Genomic DNA, 24,439 nt, shown 5'->3' with positions numbered 1-24,439 from the left:
CAACTATACCAATCGCATATGAGGACTATCTCAGTGGGTGAAATTCACCCATAATGAACAACCACAGCAATTACAGAGATAGCAGCCTCAACACCCCTTGCAAATGGCAGAGTCCCAAGGCTGGAATAGCAGAAAGGAGAGGAGGGGCGGTGCAGTAAGCTCTGTGTCTGGCCTTTGGTCGGGGGAGTAGTGGCTTTTACTGCCACAACCCCTCCACACTCCACCCATATATATAGCCCAGTCACTCAGGCTTTGTGAGCTTGATCTAAAGGCCACTGAAGTCAATGAAAAGACTCCCACTGACTTTAAAGGGATACAGAACAGGCCCCATGGAGGTAGAATGGACTTCCACCAGCAAGATTGAACACCCGCTCAGAGCTCCAATATATGCAAATCTTTATTCAAAATAGATGAAGTGGCTTTTGCTGAATTCTTAGAGCAGCAACAGTGAAATGGTGGCTACAAAAGTGACCAATACCAATACATAGCGCGGGCTGAACTTGCATCCATCAGCCACACAATCATCCACCTTTTTACTAGAATCATATGTAAAACAAAACACGGCATAGAAGAGAGAGAAAGATCTCACATTTATCTACTGCTATGGAACGAAAAAGTTGTTACTTGTATTCTAAGTTTGTTTAATGACAAAGGGATACAATGTGTATTAATAGCTACTGATTATTTTCTGAATAGTAACTATATTTTCTCAACAGGTTCAATTACAGATTGCACCCTCAAGTAAATTAATTTTTCTGTGGTGTCTGTTTCTAATAAAAAAATATTTCTTATGAATTCAACTGAGAACATCCATTGGGTTTATAAACAGCCTGAAAGGCAGAATCATTTCACTATTTAAAAAAACATAGGTAGGATTTTAACCCCAGGTAAAATCCTGTATGTCCTTCAATTTCTCTGGATCATCTGAAGATAAATCTCATGGAATTGAAGAAGGAGGAGGAGAAGAAAGATTTTTTTTCTAGCTAGTCATGCTTCTGAACTAATTGACCCTCATGCCTTTCAAGTACTAATGTATTTTTCAGTTATATATTTGTCAAGAGGGTTCAATTGCATTTTGTTTTCTCACAATGGTCTTTGTTTTAACTGTAGTTCAATAGAAAAATCAACTTGAACAACTGACTTTACATTTTCACTCTAGAGACAATTTTAAACTAAGGATAGGAATGCAAGCTTCTCAATTCATTTTTTTAATCAAAAGGAAAAAGACTTATTTTATCCATGATTAAAACATAGACAGTACACCCGCGTTAGCTGAGTGCCTTAGGTCAAGTCATAGAGAAACCTTTCTGTGCCCTCCTATGTAAAATGTGAATACTACCTCATGAATGTTGTTATGCTGATTCTTTTATGCTGTCAAGGTGCTTTGAGATCCTGGCGTAACAAGTGTTATAAACAAGACATAGGAGTTTGTGTAAGAGATCAAATATATGCATGTATTACTTTAGTTGAAAGATGAATAGTTCCATTGTGAGTAGAAATAACTTCAGCCAAAGCTTATGCATCTGTCAACTTTGTTACCAGACTGACAGTGAACATTTATGTGTTTTATCCCTGTCCCAGTCTTTACAAAGAGAATGCCTACTGGCAGGTACCTTGGATTGTTCCTGGTTGGACAATTCAAAATTCCTTCTCCTGCCATTGATTGCTCTCCCCTCTTATACCTGCCAGCCCTTTTCTGCCCCAGAAGTTGCCTTCGGAACAATCAATGCCTTCGTTAATCCCGATGGTGAGAAGAGATCTCTCTACCCACCCACCACCCCTGGTATAAACAACCTGTGGGACTGCAGAGGGCCTTTATCAGTCAGACACATATTGGAGGCAAACCTCGTTCCTGCCCTGTTCTTTCCATGAGGTTGAGAGATTTCAGCTCAGGGATCTGTCACTGGATGGGGCTCACTGAAGTCCTTGTTTGTTCTGGATATTGTTTGAAGGGTGACTGATTTTACTGCTGAGGTCTATGGTACACAGTACTACTTAATGGATAAAACTGCGGCCATCCATGTAAACCAGTGGTTCTCAACCTCTTCCTTAGCATGAGCCCATGTTACAACAAAAATCAACTTTGGGCACTCTAAGGAAAAGAAGGGTGATCATGGCCATCAAGACCTATACATAACCCCTAGACTGAGAGTCCATGACTCAAACAAGAACCACAAGTGGAGTCTTCTTCCATGGCCTCTCTAGCTATGTCTGTCTGTCTATCTAGGCACTTATGCTACACTAATCACTGTGATATCAGAGCACCAAACACATACAAAACATTACATTATCTCCCTAGATCTATAATTAGTTTCTCTTTTGTAAAAAGTGGAACAGGGAGTCAAAGCCCTGAAAGATTACAGATACCCATCTTCCTAAGCCTGACTAAGCCTAAACACACAACAATTATAAGATGGTAAACAGCAGTAATTGTACACTAAATGTCTTTTTAAAGAGCCAAATGTGCATTTAAAGTTTAGCTCCCACTCACTGCAGCTCTAGAACAAACAGTAAATTAGTCAACACAAAACTGAAAGGAAAAAAAACAGCTGTAGCAGCAACAAAAAAGGCCGGCAGTCAGGTCCCCAGGCAGGAAGTCATCGTAATTTGACCCCCACTTTTTGCCCCCCACTTTTTAGACATAACCCATGATGGTTTCAGTAAAAACATGCTAGTGCTAAAGCACAAGATGCTCTTGTTATATAAACTGAAGTCTAGTAATTATCACACGCTGATAGAAAAAGGAGAACCCAGAGAAATATTCACCATCCCACTGCAAAGGAGTTCATCTGCATGCTCCTTTCTCAACAGCTATCATGCCCGTTTACATATTTCAAAATAAGGAGTTATTTGCACCTGTAGTTCTCAGAGGAGAACACAGAGTTTCATGTCCATTATAAGCCACTTTTGGCTTCCTCTTTTCATTGGAACAGGTGGCCAGAACATGCATAGCTATTTTTGTCCCACACTTACAAACATGGTTTCAACCTCCAGCAAGGCTCAATGTACCACTCTGGTCCTATCTACACTGAGATTAGAACCAAGATCACCAGAATCATATTTAAACCATGTTACTATGCTCAATGTAGACTGGGTGTTTCCCTCCCCTCCCCCCATAACCAGGTTATAAAACTACTTTAAAGACCAAGTTACAGCTACCATGATTCAGATTTGAATGTGGACACGTACTTTGGGTTGAACGTACAATTGCTGAACACTAAGCCCCGAATCCTGTCACCAGTGCACCGGTGTGTATGTGTGTGCACGTGTGTGTGTGCGTTTTGGGGAGTTTTTCCAGCAACTGTAAAGAAGGCCAGACAGAAGAAATGCTACTCAAAGCTGGAGTAATCTCCACAGTAAAAGTCCCCTCATCCTGTCCACACACAAGGGAATGGTGGATGACTTTGTATAGCAGGAGATGTACTACCCTTTCCCAGCCCACTATTTCTCTGCTTCCCAAAATCCTCTGAGCAGCAGTGAAAAGGGAGATCCTGCAAAACTGGGCTTTATGGGCTGCATCGGGGCGAGGGGCAAATTGGCTGAATAAATCTTCCTTTCCCTAGACAGCATATCTGCACCAGTTCTACGGTGTGAAGATTCTCCGTACGTGAACTGTGGGGTGCAGAACTTGTCTCTTACCGAACAAAACCAGTATAGCTGTAAGAATTCTTTGTTTGCAAATAATAATATTATTTTACCAATCCCAGAATTTGAGCAAAGGCTGCTTATCCTACTGATTACATGGGCCATTTATAAGCTAAAAATGTATTTGGGGGACTGGACGGCTCAGGGCATATACAGCCCATCATCTTATAATTACCTGATTTAATTCAGCCCAGCTTAGATCAACAGAGTCCAAAAGCTGTTATTGTCTGGAGGTTGTCTATTGACATACGTGAAATGAGTTAATGGTCTCGGTACAGTTTGAAAGGGTCAAGATTTCCCCACAGAAACCCATGACTTCTTTAAGGTTAACCAGAGACCTGGTTGGAAGTCTCACTAGAGCTCAAAGAATAAATGGGCATGTAAGCTCTTAGAACATGACATCTGTAAGGCCTCAGTTTGCCTCTCTGAAAAATGGGGATAATGGCACTGTCTTGCCTCATAGGATATTTGTCGGGAACGAAAGCAGGGCTGGTCGAAAATCAGAATTTCCCACCTGGAACTCTAATATTTCAAAATTTGTTTCCATGCTAAATTGGGATGAGAAGTCAAAATATCATTTTTCCCCACAGAATAGACAGTTTTGGAAAAATTCTATTCAGAAATGCCAAAATACTTAGTTTCAGTTCAGCTCCACATTAATCTGTATGCCCCGAGGAGCTGCAATCTCTTATGGGAGTTGTAGTTCAGGTGCTTATGCCCCCATTCTCCTCTATGGGCTCGGCTCCCTGGCTGGACTACATCTCCCCTGGTACAACATGATTACGTGACTCACGTGATGCACCATGGTCGTTCAACCAGAAGGGAGACTGCTCAGGGGGACACAGAGTAATGTCACCCTGACCTGAAAGGTTCTGATTCAGTTTGGCAAACCGAAATTTCTTGATTTAGGTCAGCTTGACTGGAAACAAAATATTTTGCTTTGATTTTCCTAATGGAAAATTTTTGTTTTGCACAAACTGCATTTTCCATCTGAAAAATATTTGGACAGAAAATTCCTGAGCAGCTCTACATTAAAGACCATGAGATGCTCAGATGCGATGGTAATGTGGGCCATGCAGATCTATCCTTAAGATAAAAAGGGCAGAGGTTGTGCCTTCGTTTGTGTTTGCACCAACATCGGAACAAAAAGGACAGCATGGGCAACTAATAATGGACACTGAAATATCTTCTCATCTCTCTTGGGGCCTAGTTTGAGCACATTAAAAGAACCTTGCTCTGTCAATGCCAATTCTGTAGATAAACAGAGGACTTCAGTCTCCAGAGCTGTCAGCCCAGTACTTTTCATGAACATTAAATTCACAGACAAAAATTAAAAACAATAAAGACGTGATAAAAATGTAGCTGACACAAATGAAAAAAAAAGATCACTGCTCTTGCAGCTTGCTGAAACATGTGTTGCTGTATGACAGTTCTCCTGCCAATTAAGCTGGAGAGGCCATGTGCACCGATAGCAATACCTAATTGTATAATACATAAAATATGCTATAAATATACCACCATTACCAACAATTATTCATGCCCTTTATTTTTTAGACAGATGCTGTTTTTACATGCCTATTCTCTATATTCATAGTGCTGGACAGTTAAAAGGTAGTGATTTCCTCCCTGCTCCAATATCCCAAGGAGATGTCCTCATCTCAATGCTATTAATATATTATTTTGCATTGACATGAACCTTTTTTAAAAATTTATTAAGTATTAATTAATGCTTGCAACACCCCCGTCTGATGCAACATGGATACAATAATATCCATTATTAAGTGACTTACTGCACGGTCAGAAGTAGAATTAGGAATAGAAGCAAGAAGTCTGCTCTAACCAAAATTCCAGCTCTAGCCAATGGCAACCATCGTAGATTGACCAGGCATTATTTTCTTCAGTACTAAATTATTATTTAACATTTATATTGTGATAGTGCCTAGAGGCCAAACAGCTTAGGCCCAATTGTGCTACGCATTGTGCAAACATATGGTAAATAATAGTCCCTGATCCAAACAGCTTACCTGGCACTACGATAATGCATACGTAACCAATAAACATGAGTCCAAACTCACTGCTGGGTTCTTTATATCCATTGGAAATGCTGGGGCTACATACTGTATTTCACTACACAAACTGATAATCACTTCCTGGAATATGGGGTGGGGGGGAATAAATTGAAAATGTTAGGAGAACTGTTAGGTGTTGAACAGGTTTAAAAAAAACCTCCCTAAATCTGCTGAAAGGGTTAAAAATGGAGGTAGTTATTAAAAAAAGGTTTTAAATGCATGTTTTTACATTGAAAACAGCAGCTAGGCAAACCCACACCTGTCAAGACTGTTAAACTATTCTCTATTTAACCAGAATTTACATTTAATCCAGACAATTAATATAAGCCTTATCAGGTTCATGATAATTAGCACACTTATTAACAGCAGTGGCGGCAGCAGAAACAGTGTCAAAGAAGAGCTTTGTTGTAGTGCTAACGTTACCACCTGAGACTTCTATCTGATCTTACATGGTCATCCACTTACTCTTGTATTGCCAAGGAGAGCCACTTCCCCCTTAAGCCAGACAAATTACTATGACAAGAAGCAGATTTAGGGTAGCGGCCATTCACAGATCACTTTAAGAACGTTTCGGGTCATGTGCTGATAAACTACTTGCTTTACTGATTTCTGTTGGCTTTAGCCACAGCCAAACTGCTTTGCTTCAAGACAAGAACAAGTTCTTGTGGGGTTTTTTTGTTTTGGCTTGTTTTTGTTTTTTTAAACACACTATTTGTGCCGTAAGAATTGAGGGGTTGTTAGACCAAGAAATAATATTAATCGATTAAAAAAAACCTTCTGCTTCCCCTTGCCCTGGAAGGACTTTATAAAAGCACCCATCAGCACATGCAGACTTTCTTATAGTAAGAATCACCGTGCTGATGGATAAGGCCAATTTTCATAAATAAGCCAGTTTTTAAATTATTCTAGATTTTAATGGCATTTAATTGCATGTAAAGTTCAACATTTTACAAGCAAGATGATCTGTAGCTAGAGACACCCAAATATGTTAGGCGTTTTGGCCAGAGTTTCCAAATTTGGGCACCTGAAGTTAGACTCACAAATTCAGGTTCCCAGATATGAGTGGCCTGATTTTCTTTTGAACTACAGGGGCATAAAAATGTTATAAAAAATATAAAGTCAGAATTACAGATAGAGAAATGTTTTAATAACCTGCAACTTAGACTCTAGTTGGCGATTTTATTTTTTTCAGACTTTGAATTATATTTGCCACTGCCCACAGAACACACCTAAAAATGTTCAGGCCTAACCAGTGCTGCTAGTCAAAACTAAATTGGGGATGAAAGCTAAAATCAGGGCAATTAATGAAACGTGCCGTCACGATAACTATGGAGTCTCTCTACATATTGTCTCATAATGGCATAGAAATTCAAGGTGAAGAGTTCAAATGCAGGCAAGCACTGTCCTTAATTTGTCCAGCATCGCTTACGAATTGCAAAAGTATGAAGTTTATGCATAGTGCATCATACCTGCAAATGCCCTAACAGACATGACAGAGAGCATTGTAAATTGACAGTTGATTTGGATTTTGAGCCCTAACTTTAGATTCCCTCACTTTTGTATGTTTAAGACAGACTCCTAACACTACTTTAATGCATCTGTTTTTGTAGTAGAATCTATAGAAGTGGGGAAACTTTGACACAAATTGAACTGAACTAGGGAAGGTGCTTTCGGGCTACTTTTCTAAAACTATGCTTGAAAGACTGTGGTAGGAAAATTCAAAGCTTTGATGTTTTCATGAATTCAGAACAATGATATATTTAAGGGTCTATTCACAAACACACACACACACACACCCCCCTAAGTGGAAGAAATGTACATTTTCCATTTCAAGTGAGAACCTTAACGTTTCACTCCTGACATGCAAAGATGAGAGTGCTTCTACATAGCTCATCTATATGCCATCACTGCAATGGAGATGTAAGTTGTGCAATGATCTAAGAAAGTGTGAATGGGTACACTAAAATGGCTCATTTTGAGGGATCTCCAATCCTACCTCTTGATAAACATGGGAGCATGCCTGACTGCATGCACACTCAAATGCCTACTTATTTTTATTATTATTAGTCATTACCGAGTCATAATTACTATTTATTATTTAAATGCCGACAATGAGCTCGTGAACCAGAACAGATGCAAAATACCCTGTGCTAATGAGAAAATCAAAGCCTTGCTCATATTAGTAATTTCATACCATAGGATATCTTTATTTTTGCCAATAAGGCACAGCAGTAATTAATACAGCAATATTTTCCTATTGTTCAAAAAGAGAAAAGCACATAAAAGCTGCTCAAATCTTGGGAATTTGCTGCTCCAGCTCTCCCCCCCCCCCACCAGCACAAAACACAATAAATACCACTGAAAAATTCCTATTAAAGAGAAACAGCTGCCAAATAAAATACAACGAATTGCCCATAAAAGGCCATTTTCTGTTTATTCAGAGCTGCTACAGTCACTGCTTTTCACAGAAAACGCATAGCGTGGCTCTGTTCTATCATATTTAAATACGTATGCTGTGTTTGTTGCATCGACCATCAGACAGGGCCAAGCACAGAGAATAATTTGTGAACTAACCAATAGAACTTTGCACTAGTCCACGTTTTATTGCTGCATAATAGTTTCGATAACTACTCGTATTGCTAGAAAGCAACTAGCACTCTGCCTAATTACTGTAGCTCCTTCCTTTGCCTTACAAAATGCAGCTTATGTTACAACAGACAAGAACAATGAATGCTTTCTTAGTTTTAAAATAATTTTATATTTAAGTTGTTTTGCAATCTATAAACCTTAAAAAAAAAAAAGAATATACGGCTCACACAATATGCCAGATTGACCTCCCTGGCATCTAAAAATGTGTATAAATCCAGAGAATAGAGTGCAAAGCAGTGCTGGCATTTACATCTTATACTGTATTACTAGTTCCAGGCTCTTCAACTACATATATTTAATGCAAGATCAGAAACATCAATGAAATAAAATACATTATTTAACGTAAAGCCACTATAAAGGCCAGCTCCAGTTAACCGAAAATTAAGGGTACTGTTCATTCACCAGCTGCAAATGGAAACCAATTCCCTGACCATACAAACCAATTCACACTCGCCACACAATTGGCCCCAAATTTGGGAGCCACGGGAGCTCCTATGCTTCAGCAAACACTGCTGTCCTTTAAATAAATGTTCCACATCATGGGAATTTGCTAACAACTAAAAACACATTTGTGAAAAGCCACATGTATCTTCTCGGTTTCAACAAAAACACAATTAAAGCAAAAAGGACTTATCTCTGTCAAGCAGCAAAAGCATTACTGTCTTATAAAAAGATGGCCAACTCAGGCAAAAGGCAAATGATCTGATCTGATCCAATGAACCTTCAGGAAAAATAATACATAGGACTAGTTTGTTTTTGTATTGTCCTGTCTTCAAAATGCCCGGCTGGAATCAGAGATGGGCCCAAGTTACACAATTTAAATCGACATTCGGCCCCAATCCTGCACTCAGAGTGGATGAAATCTTGGATAGCGCTCCTCTGATTTCTGTGGTCTCCACACATGTCTACCTGTGCAATTCCCAAAGGAGGGTCGGGGGACTAGATTTCAACACCACTGAAGTTCCTGAATATTTGGATGCAGCCTCTTAGATCAGCCTTTTACAGAGAGGAGGCAAACTTCAAATTTCAGATCAAAATACCCATTCAGATTCCAGGTATGTTTGAACGTGGGTCATAACCAGAAGCCAGGGTCCAATCAAAATGCAACATCCATCGACAAAAGAAAATCTGAATGAAGATCTTGAGGTTTCATCTCAGGAAGTTCTCAGAATGCTAACATGCTTCTCTGACTAAAAGAGCAACTAATAAAGAGCCGGAAGCTGCCACCCTTACTCACACTGGTTAGTGCCTTACTCTATGAGAAGCCCCATTAAGGGTGGTTTATGGGACTGAATAAAAATGGGTGGAAATGAAAACTCAAAGACAGAAGCAGCTATAGATCTCTGGGTTGTGCACACAAGGGCGCGAGGAAACTTCAGCCTTTAATAGGATACGCGAAAACAACTCCCCCCACAGTCATAATGACAGCTCACACCCAACAGACTATACACTATTGCCCCTTTTGGCCCTAGTTCAGTAAGGTACATCAACACATGCATAATTTTAAGCATGGGATTAGTTCCATTGAAGAAAATGAGAATCCTCATGTTTAAAGTTATGCATATGCTTACATACCTTGCTGAACCAGGACTGCCTTTTTGGGAGAGGAGGGGAGGTCAATGGCTCTTATGTGCTATAAATTTTTATGCCACTGAATAAGAACGGCCATATGGGGTCAGACCAAAGGTCCATCTAGCTCAGTATCCCGTCTTCCGACAGTGGCCAATGCCAGGTGCCCCAAATGAACAGAACAGGTAATTATCAAGCGATCCATCCCCTGTCACCCATTCCCAGCTTCTGGCAAACAGAGGGTAGGGACACCATTCCTGCCCATCCTGGCTAATAGCCATTTATGGACCTATCCTCCATGAATTTATTTAGTTCTTTTTTGAACCCTGTTATAGTCCTAGCCTTCACAACATCCTCTGGCAAGGAGTTCCACAGGTTGAATGTGCGTTGTATGAAAAAAAACGTCCTTTTGTTTGTTTTAAACCTGCTGCCTATTAATTACATTTGGTGGCCCCTAGTTCTTGTGTTATGAGAAGGAGTAAATAACACTTCCTTATTTACTTTCTCAACACCAGTCATGATTTTATATCCCCCCTTAGTGGTCTCTTTTCCAAGCTGAATGCCATCATGTATTCATTCTCTTACACACACACAGTCCAGATTTTCAAATTCACATGGGTAAATCACCTAATGCATGCATGCAAATCAGTATTTGTGCACATCTGTGCCTGGTCTGTATTATATATAAATATACTTATGTACATTTTTCTATGATACATGCCCACTTATATGTGATTAAATGAGTGACAAGATGCACACAGATGTACACAACTGCGTGACTCTGTCCATATTGTATATTAAGGATCAGATGGATACTTCTGGAAAAAACAAATCCATCTAATTTCATTTTCTAGTTATTTGAGCACAAAGAATCACATTTTTAAAAAGAGAAAATATATATTCTCCTATATTTTTGTACTCCCTAAAACAGGTTCATTGATACCATGATGTCGGATGGAGCAGGTGGTCAATGGAAACAAGACAGGCGAAAAACCTCTGACCAATGCCTTTGGAAAGCCCTTTTCCCACAGTTTCATCTCTGATGATAAGATCAGTGGCGAGAATGGCTCGGCTAACTAATACCATGCCTTCACTTCTCAGGAGACCCTGGTAAAACTAGCAGGATGGAGAGGAGCAACACTAGATGCACAATCTCCTTCCAGTGGGCACAGAATGCCATGTGGGTTAGCAAATGAAAGAACAAAGATTACACACACATCTCATTTGATCCTGGGTGGATACTTTGTCACGTTTTAGCCTAAAGTGAATATTTACAGGCTTAGATTGATACAATCCCCCAGCCCAACTCTAGAAATAATGATGTCACCTTAACCACATTTTTGCAAATACAGTGCCATTATAAAACACAAATATGTACAGAAAATATACACACACACAGACACTCTTGGGGATAAGAACAGACTAGAAGAAAATAAGGGTCTTTTCTAATGAGATAGAAAGTGGCAGATGTAAAGATTTCATTCAACCAACAATCTCTTTTATGATATGAATAAACTACTAAAACAGATTTAATCCTTTATAAAATCAGATTATGAGAAGCAGACAAAATCACAACTTGATTCAATATGCCATTTTATCCAGTGTGACTAATGCATTATTTGTATGAAGTTAAAGTGGAGCTTTGGAAAACTATGAAATAAATCAAATGCTCTACTTTATGTAATCTTAACAGACAGATCCCATTAGGATTCTAGTATGCATAGCTGTTGGTTAAAATCATTGACCAGTATCCTTATAAATTAATCAACTGAGGTAATGCTGGCTTGGCTGTCATGGTTTGCTCCTAATCTACATTTAGAATTCACTTTAACTTTTCAAGCCCTTTGGAATAGGTTTATCAATCCTCTCTCCTTTGCTTCAGATATATGACTAACAGTAAATTGTTTACAAAAGCCCTGATGCAATAGAGCTGCATCATTTATGTCCCTTTCTTTCCGTAGACAGACTATACACGGACATTACATTACAATTACTTAGAAAGATGTTAAATCTTAACCAAACACACCAGTCTGCCTCAGTTTTGATGAGCCCTCTAATCATTTGCAGCTGAATCTGCAGTCAGATTGTGCAAGCTTACACAAGTGAGAATTGTTAAAAAAGAAAAACAAACAAACCATGGGATACTTCTGGTTGAAATGCAGCTAAAAGAATGCACTTAAATTATGTATTTACAATAGAGGATCATTCTGAATGTAGGGTTCCCCACGTAGCTCTGATATATCTTCAAAATATACCATTCCTGGGCTAATTTGTGTAATTTATGCAAGATCCAGTCACATTTGTTGGATGCTTCTCTGTGTGAGTTACATACTATGGGACCCATCTCCGTAAGTAATGACAACAGAATCAGCCTCTGAAGGGTTAGAAAATGTACTTTAGCCACCCAGACTGTGCTAGCTTGACATGGGCTGGAGATGGATGAACTAATGGGTATTTTTCTACTTTAACATCTATCACCGTATGTAATTGTTGCTGTCTAGTAACAGGATCCAATCGTGCACCCTTGTCTGGATGCAAAGGGGACCCTCCATGTGCAGATCTTCCCATCCTCATGTGGGGAACATTGGGGAGGGTCAGCCACCTCCACAGAAGTATTGTCTTCTCTTCCTGGTCCTACGAATCCAACCGGGATAGAGGATGGAGAGTGGCAAGGCTGTGGAGGAGTGGTCAGCCAAGGCAGTGGCTGGATGGAGACAGATTGTAGCAATATCACCTTTTCCTCCCTGGTCTTCAGACACTATAGCCCTTTCCACAATCTCCACCCCCAAGACAGGGAAAGCCCTTTCCCCCATAAAGAGATGGGAGAGAAAAGGAAGGTGCAACAGGGAAAGACTGCAGCTCAGCTCCCATGGTGCTATGAGGGGCATGGGCGTAAGAATAGGGGGTGGGGTGCCAGGGATCTATTGGTGCTGAAGATTTCCCCATTGGAAGGGGTGAACAAGTCCAGAGATCTGAGGCTAGATCTACACTACGGGGGGGTAGAGGGGGCCGACCTAAGATACGCAACTTCAGCTACGCGAATAGCGTAGCTGAAGTTGCGTATTTTAGGTTGACTTACCTGGCTGTGAGGACGGCGGCGAGTCGACCACTGCCGCTCCCCCGTCGACTCCGCTTCCGCCTCTCGCTGCGGTGGAGTTCCAGAGTCGACAGCAGAGCGATCGGGGATCGATTTTATCGCGTCTACACTAGACGCGATAAATCGATCCCTGATAGATCGATCGCTACCCGCCGATCCAGCGGGTAGTGAAGACGTGCCCTCAGACTCCTAGGGCCTGATCAGAGTCCACTGAAGTGAATGGAAAATGTACATCATCTTGGGGGGAGGGATAGCTCAGTGGTTTGAGCATGGGCCTGCTAAACCCAGGGTTGTGAGTTCAATCTTTGAGGGGGCCACTTAGGGAGCTGGGGCAAAATCAGTACTTGTTGGTCCTGCTAGTGAAGGCAGGGGGCTGGACTTGATGACTTTTCAGGGTCCCTTCCAGTTCTAAGAGATAGGATATCTCTATCTTCAATAGCCTTTGAATCAGCCTCTTAGTGCAACTCCACTGGCCTAAATGCAGTTACACCATGGGCACATGAAGATGATTATGGGTAAATATGCTCTCAATGGTCTCCCCAAATACCTTAAAATTATATTCTTGGTATCTACCAAAATGCATTCCCTGCACTAAAAGCCCATCTTGGCTTTAATTTTAGAAATATACTATACAAAAGTAATGAATTTAAACTCCATTTGCAAATTTCCAAACTTCTCCTACTCTTTTGGGATACAGATGAAGACCACAGAATCATTTGCTGCATCTTTTCCTTACAATCTTGTGGGGAAACCTCACTAATAATTTTGGTATAATGAATAATGTGCAATTTCTATATTAATTATATCATAAAAACTGTTCTTGCTAGTGCTTGCTAAATGCAATGCAGTAGTTAGTATCCTCAAATGTTATAAATAGAAAATATAGTCCATCTAATAATATGTGTTAGAAAACCCAAGCCCTAGGTTAACCGACAAAACAGAAGTCTGTCGGAAACAAAGGCAGCTGTCTTGAAGAAAGAATGGATATAATTTTCAGTAAGTGTCATATACATGTCATTTACTTCAGCCACAGTAGCATATAAAAAACTTCCATACAAGACTGGTGGCAAGAAAGAATTGTCTTGCCTTAAAAAGGTACCACCATTCACAGTCCAAGTTAGTGCAGGCCACATAAAACATGCATGTCACATGTATATTATATAGCCCATGCACTCAACTATGTTTTCTCTTATCTCATCTTTCTTCCTTGGATATATTCTCTTCAGTCCGAATTCTGCCTTCATTTTTATAAGATGCATTTTTACTGCTAGCTTATCTGTCTAGGTACCTATTTGCCCCACACCACCATAGTATTTCAGCACTGAATGAACTTTTAGGAATTTCTCCTATAACACATCTGTGCAGTAGAGAGTATTATTAGCAACATGGCAGCATGGACTGAGCAGTGGACTGGGATTCAGAAGACCTCAGCTCTATTCCTGGATCTATCATTGGCTGCCTGTGTGACCTTGAGCAAATCCTTTCACCTCTCTGTGCCTCAGTTTCCCCCCATCTGTATAAATGGGGACCACGATACTTACATCCTTTGGAAAGAACTTGGAGATCTACTGCTGGAAAGTGCACTATAAGAACTAAGTATTATCATTCCCATTTTACAGATAGAAAACTAAGGCACAGAGGGATTAAATCACTTGCACAAAGGTCACACATTGACCAACTGAATTTACATTTCCTGAGTCCCAATCTAATGTCCTAGCCACAAGACCACCCTTCCCTACAACATACCCCCCCCACACACACCCCCACACACACACCCCACACACATAATCTCAGTCCACCTACTCCTCTTCAAAGGCCAAGTGAAATGAATGGGCCTTGCACAGTACCCTGAAACATAAAGTCATCAGAATCAAAGGCTGCTTTTAGAGTAAATATAAACTCCAATTTCTATTCTCCAGTCACACAGAAAAGGATTACAAAAGTGTTTAACTTGGTGCATATGCACCACATCCTTTAAAAGTCTACCTTCCCAAAGACCATCTATTCTAAGGCCTAGTCCACTTCCCATTACAATCAACTGAAAGACTCCTATTGTGTTTAATGGGATTGGATCAGAACCCTTACAAATTAGTTTTAATGCTTAGATAGAGAAACTCATTCCTGATCACTGCACCTGACAGGAAACATTGGAAGAATATTTGTTAGTCAAATTAAAGACACTAGTCCTTCCCAATATTAAGAACAACAGGCTAAGATTTTCAGAAGTGACTAGTGATTTTGTTGCCCACCTTGAGACACTCAAAGAGGGCTGATGTTCAGAAAGTGATGAGCTCACACCTTTCAAGCCCCAATATTGTCAAGCCCCTTGAAATTCTCTCTCAGATTGGGCCCTGAAAAATGGAGACACCCATAACTAGTCACTTCTGAAAAATCTTTACTACCATATTCTCAAATATACCTGCGACTAATGAAAGTAACAGAAATACATGATTACCATATTGCTGCAGCCTCTCAGCTTCCCTTGTGGCACGACTCACAAAAATAAAATGGGAAATTGCAATCCCGTCACAATTTAAGGTTGCCTGGTTTTTATGTTTAAAGGAACCCCATTTTCCGAGGGTTTTATTTGCTTTTTCTACTGCTATTTTAGCTTGCTAGTAAAGCAATGACCAAGGTGAATGATACTGTAAAAGGTAAGAAGAAATGTCTCTAAGACAACAGTTTAAAAATACAGTTGTTGGGCCAGGCCTAACCAAACCACACGAACCAAAAGCCAGGTGTTCAAACTAATATTTATGGCTGAGCTCCTCTCTTTAATAAAGCCACCAGGTTACATGAGTAGACAGCGGTCTGTTATCTTGAGACTAAAAAATGTGTTAGACAGGAAACATGCTATTCTATATGGAAGCTCTCTTTTTATAAAAGCCACATGCCACCATGCATTTAGCCTGTATTGTGTCCTACTACATGGTGCATCTGAAGAAGTTAGGTTTTTTACCCACGAAAGCTTATGCCCAAATAAATCTGTTAGTCTTTAAGGTGCCACCAGACTCCTTGTTGTTTTTGTGGCTACAGACTAACACGGCTACCCCCTGATACAATGTATTTACCTGCTCCTACCTTGAGACTGTTAACTAAGTAGGGTGCTGGCCTGGTCATTGGGTACTGGTCTACAGCTTGGATGTCTGCTAAGGAAAATACTAAACTAGGATTCTTAAAACTCTTACTACAGAGTAAAGTGATTATTACCTTGAGTAATAAGCACTGTGTTCAGTAGTAAGTGCTGACAGCAATGAAAACTAGAGAGTTTACTTATTTTGAAGTACCATGTACACCCACAGCCACATACAAATTGCTGTAATAATGTTTGCCGACGGAAGGAGTGATTTTTAAACTGGTTATCGCTATCCCATTTCCTTCTTTACTGTTTGTTAACACTCCTCCCCTATGCAAACATATAATGAGTGGCGTAATCACACCTCAATGTAACTGCCAGCTACCATGATGGCACCCGAGTCACTGATCAGGTTCAGTCATTGACCTTTGTTGCTAATTAAGCATAATGTACATACTGTATACCATATATGACACTCTCACTGTCATCAAGGATACTATCAGATTCTAGCTGCAATATGATCCTCAATTCTCCAATGAAGACCCCTAGATGATTTCTAAAATACAATCCGTAGATATAAATTAGTAGCTCAGATCACATACAGAAAGAAATTCAACTGGTGAAAGAGTCAACCTTTCACAGTGGAGCACAGTTTGTCAATCTTCGGACATGTATATAAAAATCTAATTAAAATGTTATAAAGTTTTACAGAAGAAATGAGTGGCTAGTCTTACTTAACAGTCATAATAATTCATGGTGTGGATCTGTTCTAAGTTGAAAAAAAGCCTCTTCCTGATCAAATACAATTTGTAGTAGTTGGAAAGTTAACAGAGGGAAGTCTTGGTTCTCTCTCATGTCCGCTTTCGAACTCCACATTATTTTTCAGCATTACGAGCTGAATCCTGCAAACCTGTTCTGTTACATGTAGTTCTGTATATTACAAGTAGTCCCATTGAAATCAAAGGGCAGCTCACAGTAGTAAGAATTATACGTTTTAAAGGATCAAGTTCTAGCATAGTATTTTTCCAGAGCAAACACCCAGACATAGATCATTACCCAGAAACTTGGTTTAACAATGCAATCTTAATATTAAATACTTGGTAATTTTTTTACACATCTTTGGTTAGCTCACCATATCATAAAAAGTTCTGTGAAATGGAGTTGAAAATCCTGCTGACATGATCCCACTTTACTTTTTCTCCACTCCATTTTATGTCATCCTTTTATCTCTAGTTTTCTCCATTCGACAGTAGATCATTAGGTCAGAGGGTTCGTGGCCAGAGATATTAAAACAAATTAAACAACTGTTTTGATTACCAAGCACCAATGCAGAACATTCTTTGAATAATGAAAGGTTTAAAGCATCTTTCCCATCCAGTCACTGCTGTGAAACTATAACTATTTTATGGGACGTCTGGTTATGGTAGCTGGATGTGCTATGGGATTCGCTCCCTCCCACATTAAACATGCAGAGGTTTTTAACTTTTTAAAAACTAAAGATGCTGCAAAGTTTTGGTTCTCCAAGGGTATTTACTGACTTGTTTTTATAAATTTTACCTTTTGAAACCACAATTGAGAGAAGAGGCTTTTTAAAAAATGTTTTAAAATTTAAATTAAGCAGATCTCAGCACTGATTTCCAGGGGGCTTTTCACAAGCTTAGAGTCAGGCATGTGCTTAAGTAGCTGGCTGAATCAGGGCCTTAGACAGTTGTTCTGCATTTCATGAGATCCTGGCTTTTGGCCAGAATAGGGCCTAATCTAGTGCCCACTGAAGCATCTCTATTAATTTCAGTGGGTGTGGATCAAGCCCATATTGAGGAAAACATAGATGGGTTTGATTACTTATTGATTAGATGTAAGGGCCCAATCCTGCAAGCCCACTACACCTAAAACTTCTAGGTATTTTAATTGAAGGGCCACATACAGAGGTTTTATAGGATTGAATATATGTAGACATTTATTGCATGCTCCCCACCATGGTATCATAGGCCAGTCTCTAGAACTCTTGCAGCATGTTCTAAACCAATTTACGTAAGAAGCTGTTCTTTTTAAAGTTTTAAGATTTGCATTGGTTCTGACTGCCAGTCATGTGTGCAACCATGACAAACAAGTGTAGAACTGAAGCAAAAAGACAGATACACTAAACCTCCGCATTAAAATATCGCACCAGTTTCTTCCAGCAAGCACCATGCAAAGGATTACTTCTTTGGACTCAGCCTCCAGACTGAACAAGGTTCAATTCAATACTCAAGCACATGCTTAATTTTAAGCACACGAGTAATCCCATTGACTTAATGGGATTACTCGTGTGCTTAAAATTAAACCCATGTTTAAGTACATTCCTGAATCAGGCCCAAGTGCAATTGTTTGGCCTTGGAGTCAAATTTCTGTCCCATTTAATTCCACGGGAGTTTTGATACTGATTTAAATACAGATGCTCCCCGAGTTACGTAAACCCGACGTACACAAATCTAAGTTTAAGGAAAAAGGTCCGTAAACTAGAAATCGATGGGGTTTTTTTTGTTTTTTTGTTTTTTGCGTAATGGTCGGAGATACGTTTCCGACTTACGCAAAATTCGAGCTATGCAAGGCGTTCTGGAACAGTTCAAGAATTACTTTCATTATGCCACCTTTAGGATTGAAGAGTAGTGCAGCAGTTCTGAGAAGTGAAGACCATGAATGTCAGTTCACATCTAACAGATCATTCTGTATATTTATTTAAATGGATACTTTACAAAATTTCACATTTTCCAATCAAATCATTTATTTAAATTCCAGGTTGAAGTGACATTCTTTGTCACAGACACAGCAGGCACAGGCACCATTTGATTGATCCCATTAGAAGGGCTTGCATGATAAAAGTCATCTTTGTTTAAAAAAAAATCCCAAACCTAACAATATAATTTGCATCCACGTGCAAGGTGTACAAACGCTTTGAAGTTCTGTTTGGCTTTGGAATGGCTGAATCATTTCTGAAACGGTTGTTCTCCATCCAGATTTGTCTATTTTAAAAAGTCATTAAATTCTTGAATGAGTCATTAGCAAAACAATTCACATGTTGTTAAACTGATTTCTCAAATGTGATCATAATTTTGCCTTGTCTGATGGATGCAAGTTCAAGATTTACAAAGGGCCACATTCTTCAACCAGGGCAGAATTTTAGTAAGTCAGGATATATGGAAGTGCAGGATTTGGCCCAAAGCGTATTTTTGGTCTCTCACAGCTGCTTGTTTTGACAGCTTCCAATGCTTGTCGCCCACCTACCAAAGTCCCACAATTCATCCACTTACATTTTCAAAGCAAATTGAAAATGAAACGTTTTCAAAAGAATTACTGTGGGATGCTTGTAACAGAAATCCAGAAAACAAATGCAATTCAACTTTAATATTTCGAACAGGAAAAGAAAAAAAAAATCGAAGCCTGTACCTTCTCATTCAGAATTTTTTTTTCCCCCTGTTCAAACTCCCACAAAAATCATCCCAATTCATAAAAGGATCTATCTACTCCATTTCACACATTCCCTTGAGAAACTGCTTCAACGTTCAGAAGATTTTTTTATTTAACAAGCTATTAAAGACCTCTATGTACAGAACAGTAACTGGAAAGGTCTTCTGCAGCAGCACATGGCAATAAATAAATTTAAAAAAAAATAAAAAACCCCAAAGTCACAGGCTGAGACTGAAACAGTTCACCTTTGTCTGGAGAGCAGGATCACCCCCTCCAGGTTGAGGAAATACGTTGAAAGTGCATGCTGCTGTGGCATGCAGTATGTTTTTGCATTCATACAGCAGAGAAACCTGGCCCACAGATGGCCTGTTCTCAGCTTTGTCAGCCACAAACAGACCTTTGAACTTTCTATTTATATAACAGTTTAGTGAGTTTAAGCCTCTTCCTGTATAACTGGCAGTTTGCTGGTTTTGCTGTAATTAGGCTACTTGTGATACATAAAATAAAAAGTAAAAACAAGAGGTTCACTTCTCTGCAGCACGAAGTCTTTTCCCTTATCAGAACCACGCAGCTTCTGCTATACTGTTACCTGCTGATTTATTTCCTTTTGCAATTTTATATACCTGAATGTGCATTTTTCTTTCTTATAGAATATTTCCTCTTCTTATATTGCTACTTTGGAAGGACTTAAAAATAATAGCAGCAATGACAATAAGTAAAACATAACCAACGTATCTCTTTGTTATTTGTAGTGTTGAAAAGCGGTTCTATATCCTGGGATTATTGGGTTGGGGGTTTTGTTTTTGTTTGCTAGCAGTTGATTAATAGCATCACCTTCTTCAGTGAGCAGGTTCAAATGTAGCCACATGGTCCCAGGACACGTCAAGATTTCATTTACTTGGTTACCACAGACAAGTGTGGGAAATGATTTAAAAGACGAAATTTGATTTTTAACAGCAAATGGTCTCCTTGGTGCACACAGCCAGTCAAGCTTTTCATTATCTCTCTCTCCCTTCCCTTCTCCTCTCATAGAATGGTGCATATTAAATGTAAACCCAGGTGAACATTATGGAATCTGAACGGACTTGAGCTTGGCCCAGAGTTTAGATCCATTAAAGGTGGGTGAGGGGTGTTGGTTTTTGTTTTCTTCTTCTCCTATTTCTGAAATCTGGTGTGATAGCCTCTGGGGCACTTTTGACCTTCCACTGCACATTTCATTAACTCTGAACCACATTTAAAAAAAAAACATAGAAATAACCACAAGAACCCAACAACTAAATTCTTTATTAAATTCCACAAAAATGCCTCATTACTGGCTACTGTGAGGACTCTAACAACAGGAGTGTGGAGGTCTGATTCTGCAGTTTTTACCCAGGTAAATCTCCCACTGATTGGGCTGAGTGCCACAAGTGAATTTAAGAACGTGTCCCCTGGCAGCACACTTTACGGCTTTGACAGTTCTTGCTATAGTAGCTGAGGAGAAGCCACTACAGAGAGATACCTCCCATGGAGGGAAAATAAAAATGCAAATAGCATTTTCTGGGATGCTTCAAAATATTCTGGAGTCATTTGCTGATGAAATGGTGATTAGTGGTAGGCTCACACCCTTCACACCTCTATGAGTGCTGCCACATATATCTGACCATTCAAATGACTGTCAATCTTCATATTTCACTAGTTAATACTAATGCTTTGCCATATTTGTACTCTCCCTTTGTTTATATACATAATTTACACACACACTCTTTGGACTTGATTTTGCCTTCCTTGTAGCCCAAAACTCCAGCTGAGATCAATGAAAGTTTTAGGCGTGCAAGGAATGCACGACTGGATCTTTATTGGCCTTATAAATAATTATGAAACACTTTTTATGTGTTTATGGACACACACACACATTGTATTGTGTGCACATGCAAGAGAGTTGTATGTAGGCATTTTGATGGGCCAAATCCAGCTCTTTATTCACACAATAGAACTACTGGCCTGAGTAAGACAAGTGGTAATATAAATGAAATTATGTTCATGTATACAATAAATATAATTACGCACATGTATATAGTGTTACATATATGTAACATGTGTGCTCACGCACACACATACACAACTAATTATGGGCTAAATCCATTTTGCCTTACTGCTGCAATTGTGTCTCTCTCTCTCACACACAGTATTTTATATACATGTACATAAATTACACATATATGGACCAAATCCAGCCTGCCATACTCATGTAAGTAATCCAACTGAGTGCATGTACATATCCATCCATAGAGTGCACAGTATGTAATATATAGAGTTTGCATAGCTGCAGAATGCTTAGAAATAAACAGTCATAAAGTAGAACATGTGTTAGGGTACATTGAGTTAAGAACATTAGATTTCTTTTAAAACAATAATTTTCACTACAAGTCAAGTGAATGACAACCATAGTAAAAGAGGAAATATATTATTAATATTTTATGCAAAGACGGAGCCACAAGACTTTCCTTCCTTGTGAGGGAAAGGAGGGGAGGGACATCACTAAATGTACATACGACCATATTCAGATAAAAATAAGTTATTAAACAAACATTAAAACTCAATATTCTGCAATGTACTTAGTATTTGAACTACACCCACGTATTCAGTTGTAACAGCTTCTATTAAATTAATGATGTTACCCACACCATAAATTAGGCAAATTGTATGCAAATACTATTTGAATAGTAATACAGTGGTTATCAGTTGTCTGCAAAATAAATTAGTGTAGCAGAGTAAAGATAGTGTGCAGAGCATAATATTTAATTGAGCACTAATTTTATTGTGATTATTACTTTTTAAACAACAACAGCATGGTTATTAAACGATCTAACGCATAAAGCGATGGTTTATGCAGAGCTGGTAAAACACAGCACAAGATCCAAAACGCCTGCTAACAGATTAATATTGATATAGTGTAATTTATGGTTCCAAGGATTTACTTGTAAATTGCTGTAAAATAAAACGTGACAGGTATTTGCGTTCTGATTATCTTGGGTTTTCAACTAGAGCAGCTACAATATGTTTGACAAAATGATAGCTATTAGCTAAAGATATGCTCTTTTTCACAGGCATTGCTTAAAATATCAATAAAGTAAAGTGAACCCGTGTGCAGAATATGCAGTGTGCATATACATACACGTCTGTATGGCATTTAGAGATGAAGGCTGCAAATACAGTATTTTATTCTCTTTCCTTGTGGCGAACTGCACACTAGCCTAACTACATGTAATCATCCAGTAACCAATTTTGAATTCGATCAGACAAGGTAAGAAAAAAGACACTCATTTATTCTGAGTGAAGAGAAAAATAAAACATTAACTATGCCCCAACAAAGACCAAAAAAATCATATTCTTATTAACAGACCATGTGAAGCAACAAAAGTTAAATACTACACAAACAGCAACTTTTCTGCTACTGGTCCCCCACCGAAAAATTCCTCCACATTAACTCTTTTGCAACAAGTTTTCAGTATTTTAGACAGATGCACCAACCTTCCCAAGGTGAGTGCCCATTTGCAAAGCAATAAAACCTAAAGTTTTCTCCCGCCCCCCAAAAAAACCTCAGACCTATTATAAAATACCACCTGGGACTGATCTTTCCTCTTCCAAGACTAACTTCAATAATCATGCTTTACCTTGAATAGGACAGCAGCAAAAAAAAAAAATACACACATACTTAAACTGTGCAATTCACCGAAACCACAGTGGCATTTCTCATAATGAGGGGGGATATTGTCACTGACAGCAGTAAACAGTACATTAGATAAGCCACGATCTTGGGGAGGGGGGGGAATTGCATCTTTAATTCGCTGGGTTTCTGTTGTTTTAAACGTTGCAAGGCTTAGCCACCCATCCATCCAACTTAACCCATCGAGCCAAGGAAATAGTAGGTGTCCCTGCCAGTCACAGGCATGCAAAACGGTTAATGAATAAAACCCACCAGGAGCAGGGGGATGCATGGCTCCTCTCCCCAACATCAATGCATGGCAACCCCCCCACCCGGTTTACATGGTACTCTTTCAACTTGGACCATCCACGGTATTATAAAAAGAAAGAAAAAAGTGCATGTATATTACAGCCACGCATCCCACTGCCCGATAGCAAGTCGCAACCCAGCCACAATCCGTAGGTGGTTTAAGCAAGTGAGCAAGGTTGGGGGGGGGGGGAGCTTTATCCTTCCAACAAAGGCTAAAATACAGCGAGGGGAGAGACGAATATTGGGATTAAAAGAAAATCCAAACCTACCACTGCTGCTCTAAGTCCCAATCCCTGAAAAAGTCGAATAGATCCATAACGCTCTGATGGGGGAGACTCAGAACTGGTCCCCCCCCTGCCCTGCCCTCCCCAGCCTGGCTAGAAGTGGCCGGCCAGCATAGGCAGTAATTGCATAAGGTGACTTGTCTCCCCCACCCCCCCCCACCCCGGCCCACCCGCCCCCCGCCCCCGGCTCGCGCTAAGCCAGGCTGGAGGCTTCTCGCACGGGGAAGAACCCGCTGCTGCTCGCTCCGGCCGCCGCCAGCAGCCTAGCTGGCTGGCTGGGAGAGGCAGGCACACCACCAGCGGCAACAGCATCACACACACACACACACACCAGAAGGGGCGGAGCCTGGGCAGCCAGAAGCCACGACATGGAGCCAGCACATTAGCATCGCTAGGATCTGGCAGAGGCTGACAACCACCATCCTGCCGGGCTCTGGGCTTCCATCAGCTGTTGGAGGGGGTGGGGGGAGGCTGGTCACTGAGGGCAGGGGCTGGTGGTTCTTTGCAGGCTTTGTGGGTTCACACACACACACACACACACACCCAACCTCCAGGGGTGCAGATGGAAGTGGCGTGGACAAGAGGGGCTGCAAAGAAGCCAGGAGA

The 24,439-nt window shown here is 40.0% G+C and overlaps 1 protein-coding gene across 1 annotated transcript in view; it reads right to left on the bottom strand.

Moving 5' to 3' along the window:
- The window catches only part of AFF2 (AF4/FMR2 family member 2), a 394,994-nt gene extending 371,092 nt beyond the window's left edge, over positions 1-23,902 (bottom strand). The window contains exon 1 of the mRNA XM_026652958.1: positions 23,819-23,902. Within this exon, the coding sequence (XP_026508743.1) occupies positions 23,819-23,865 (47 nt within the window). The 5' untranslated portion in view covers positions 23,866-23,902. The remainder of the gene's footprint in view (positions 1-23,818) is intronic.
- Positions 23,903-24,439: the final 537 nt, after the last annotated feature.

This window comes from Terrapene carolina, unplaced genomic scaffold, assembly GCF_002925995.2.
Source record: "Terrapene carolina triunguis isolate 2854851 unplaced genomic scaffold, T_m_triunguis-2.0 Scaffold131, whole genome shotgun sequence".
In the NCBI taxonomy this organism is placed as follows: Eukaryota; Metazoa; Chordata; order Testudines; family Emydidae; genus Terrapene; species Terrapene triunguis.
Note: the sequence above shows the minus strand (reverse complement) of the source record. Positions and strands in the feature narration are given on the sequence as shown.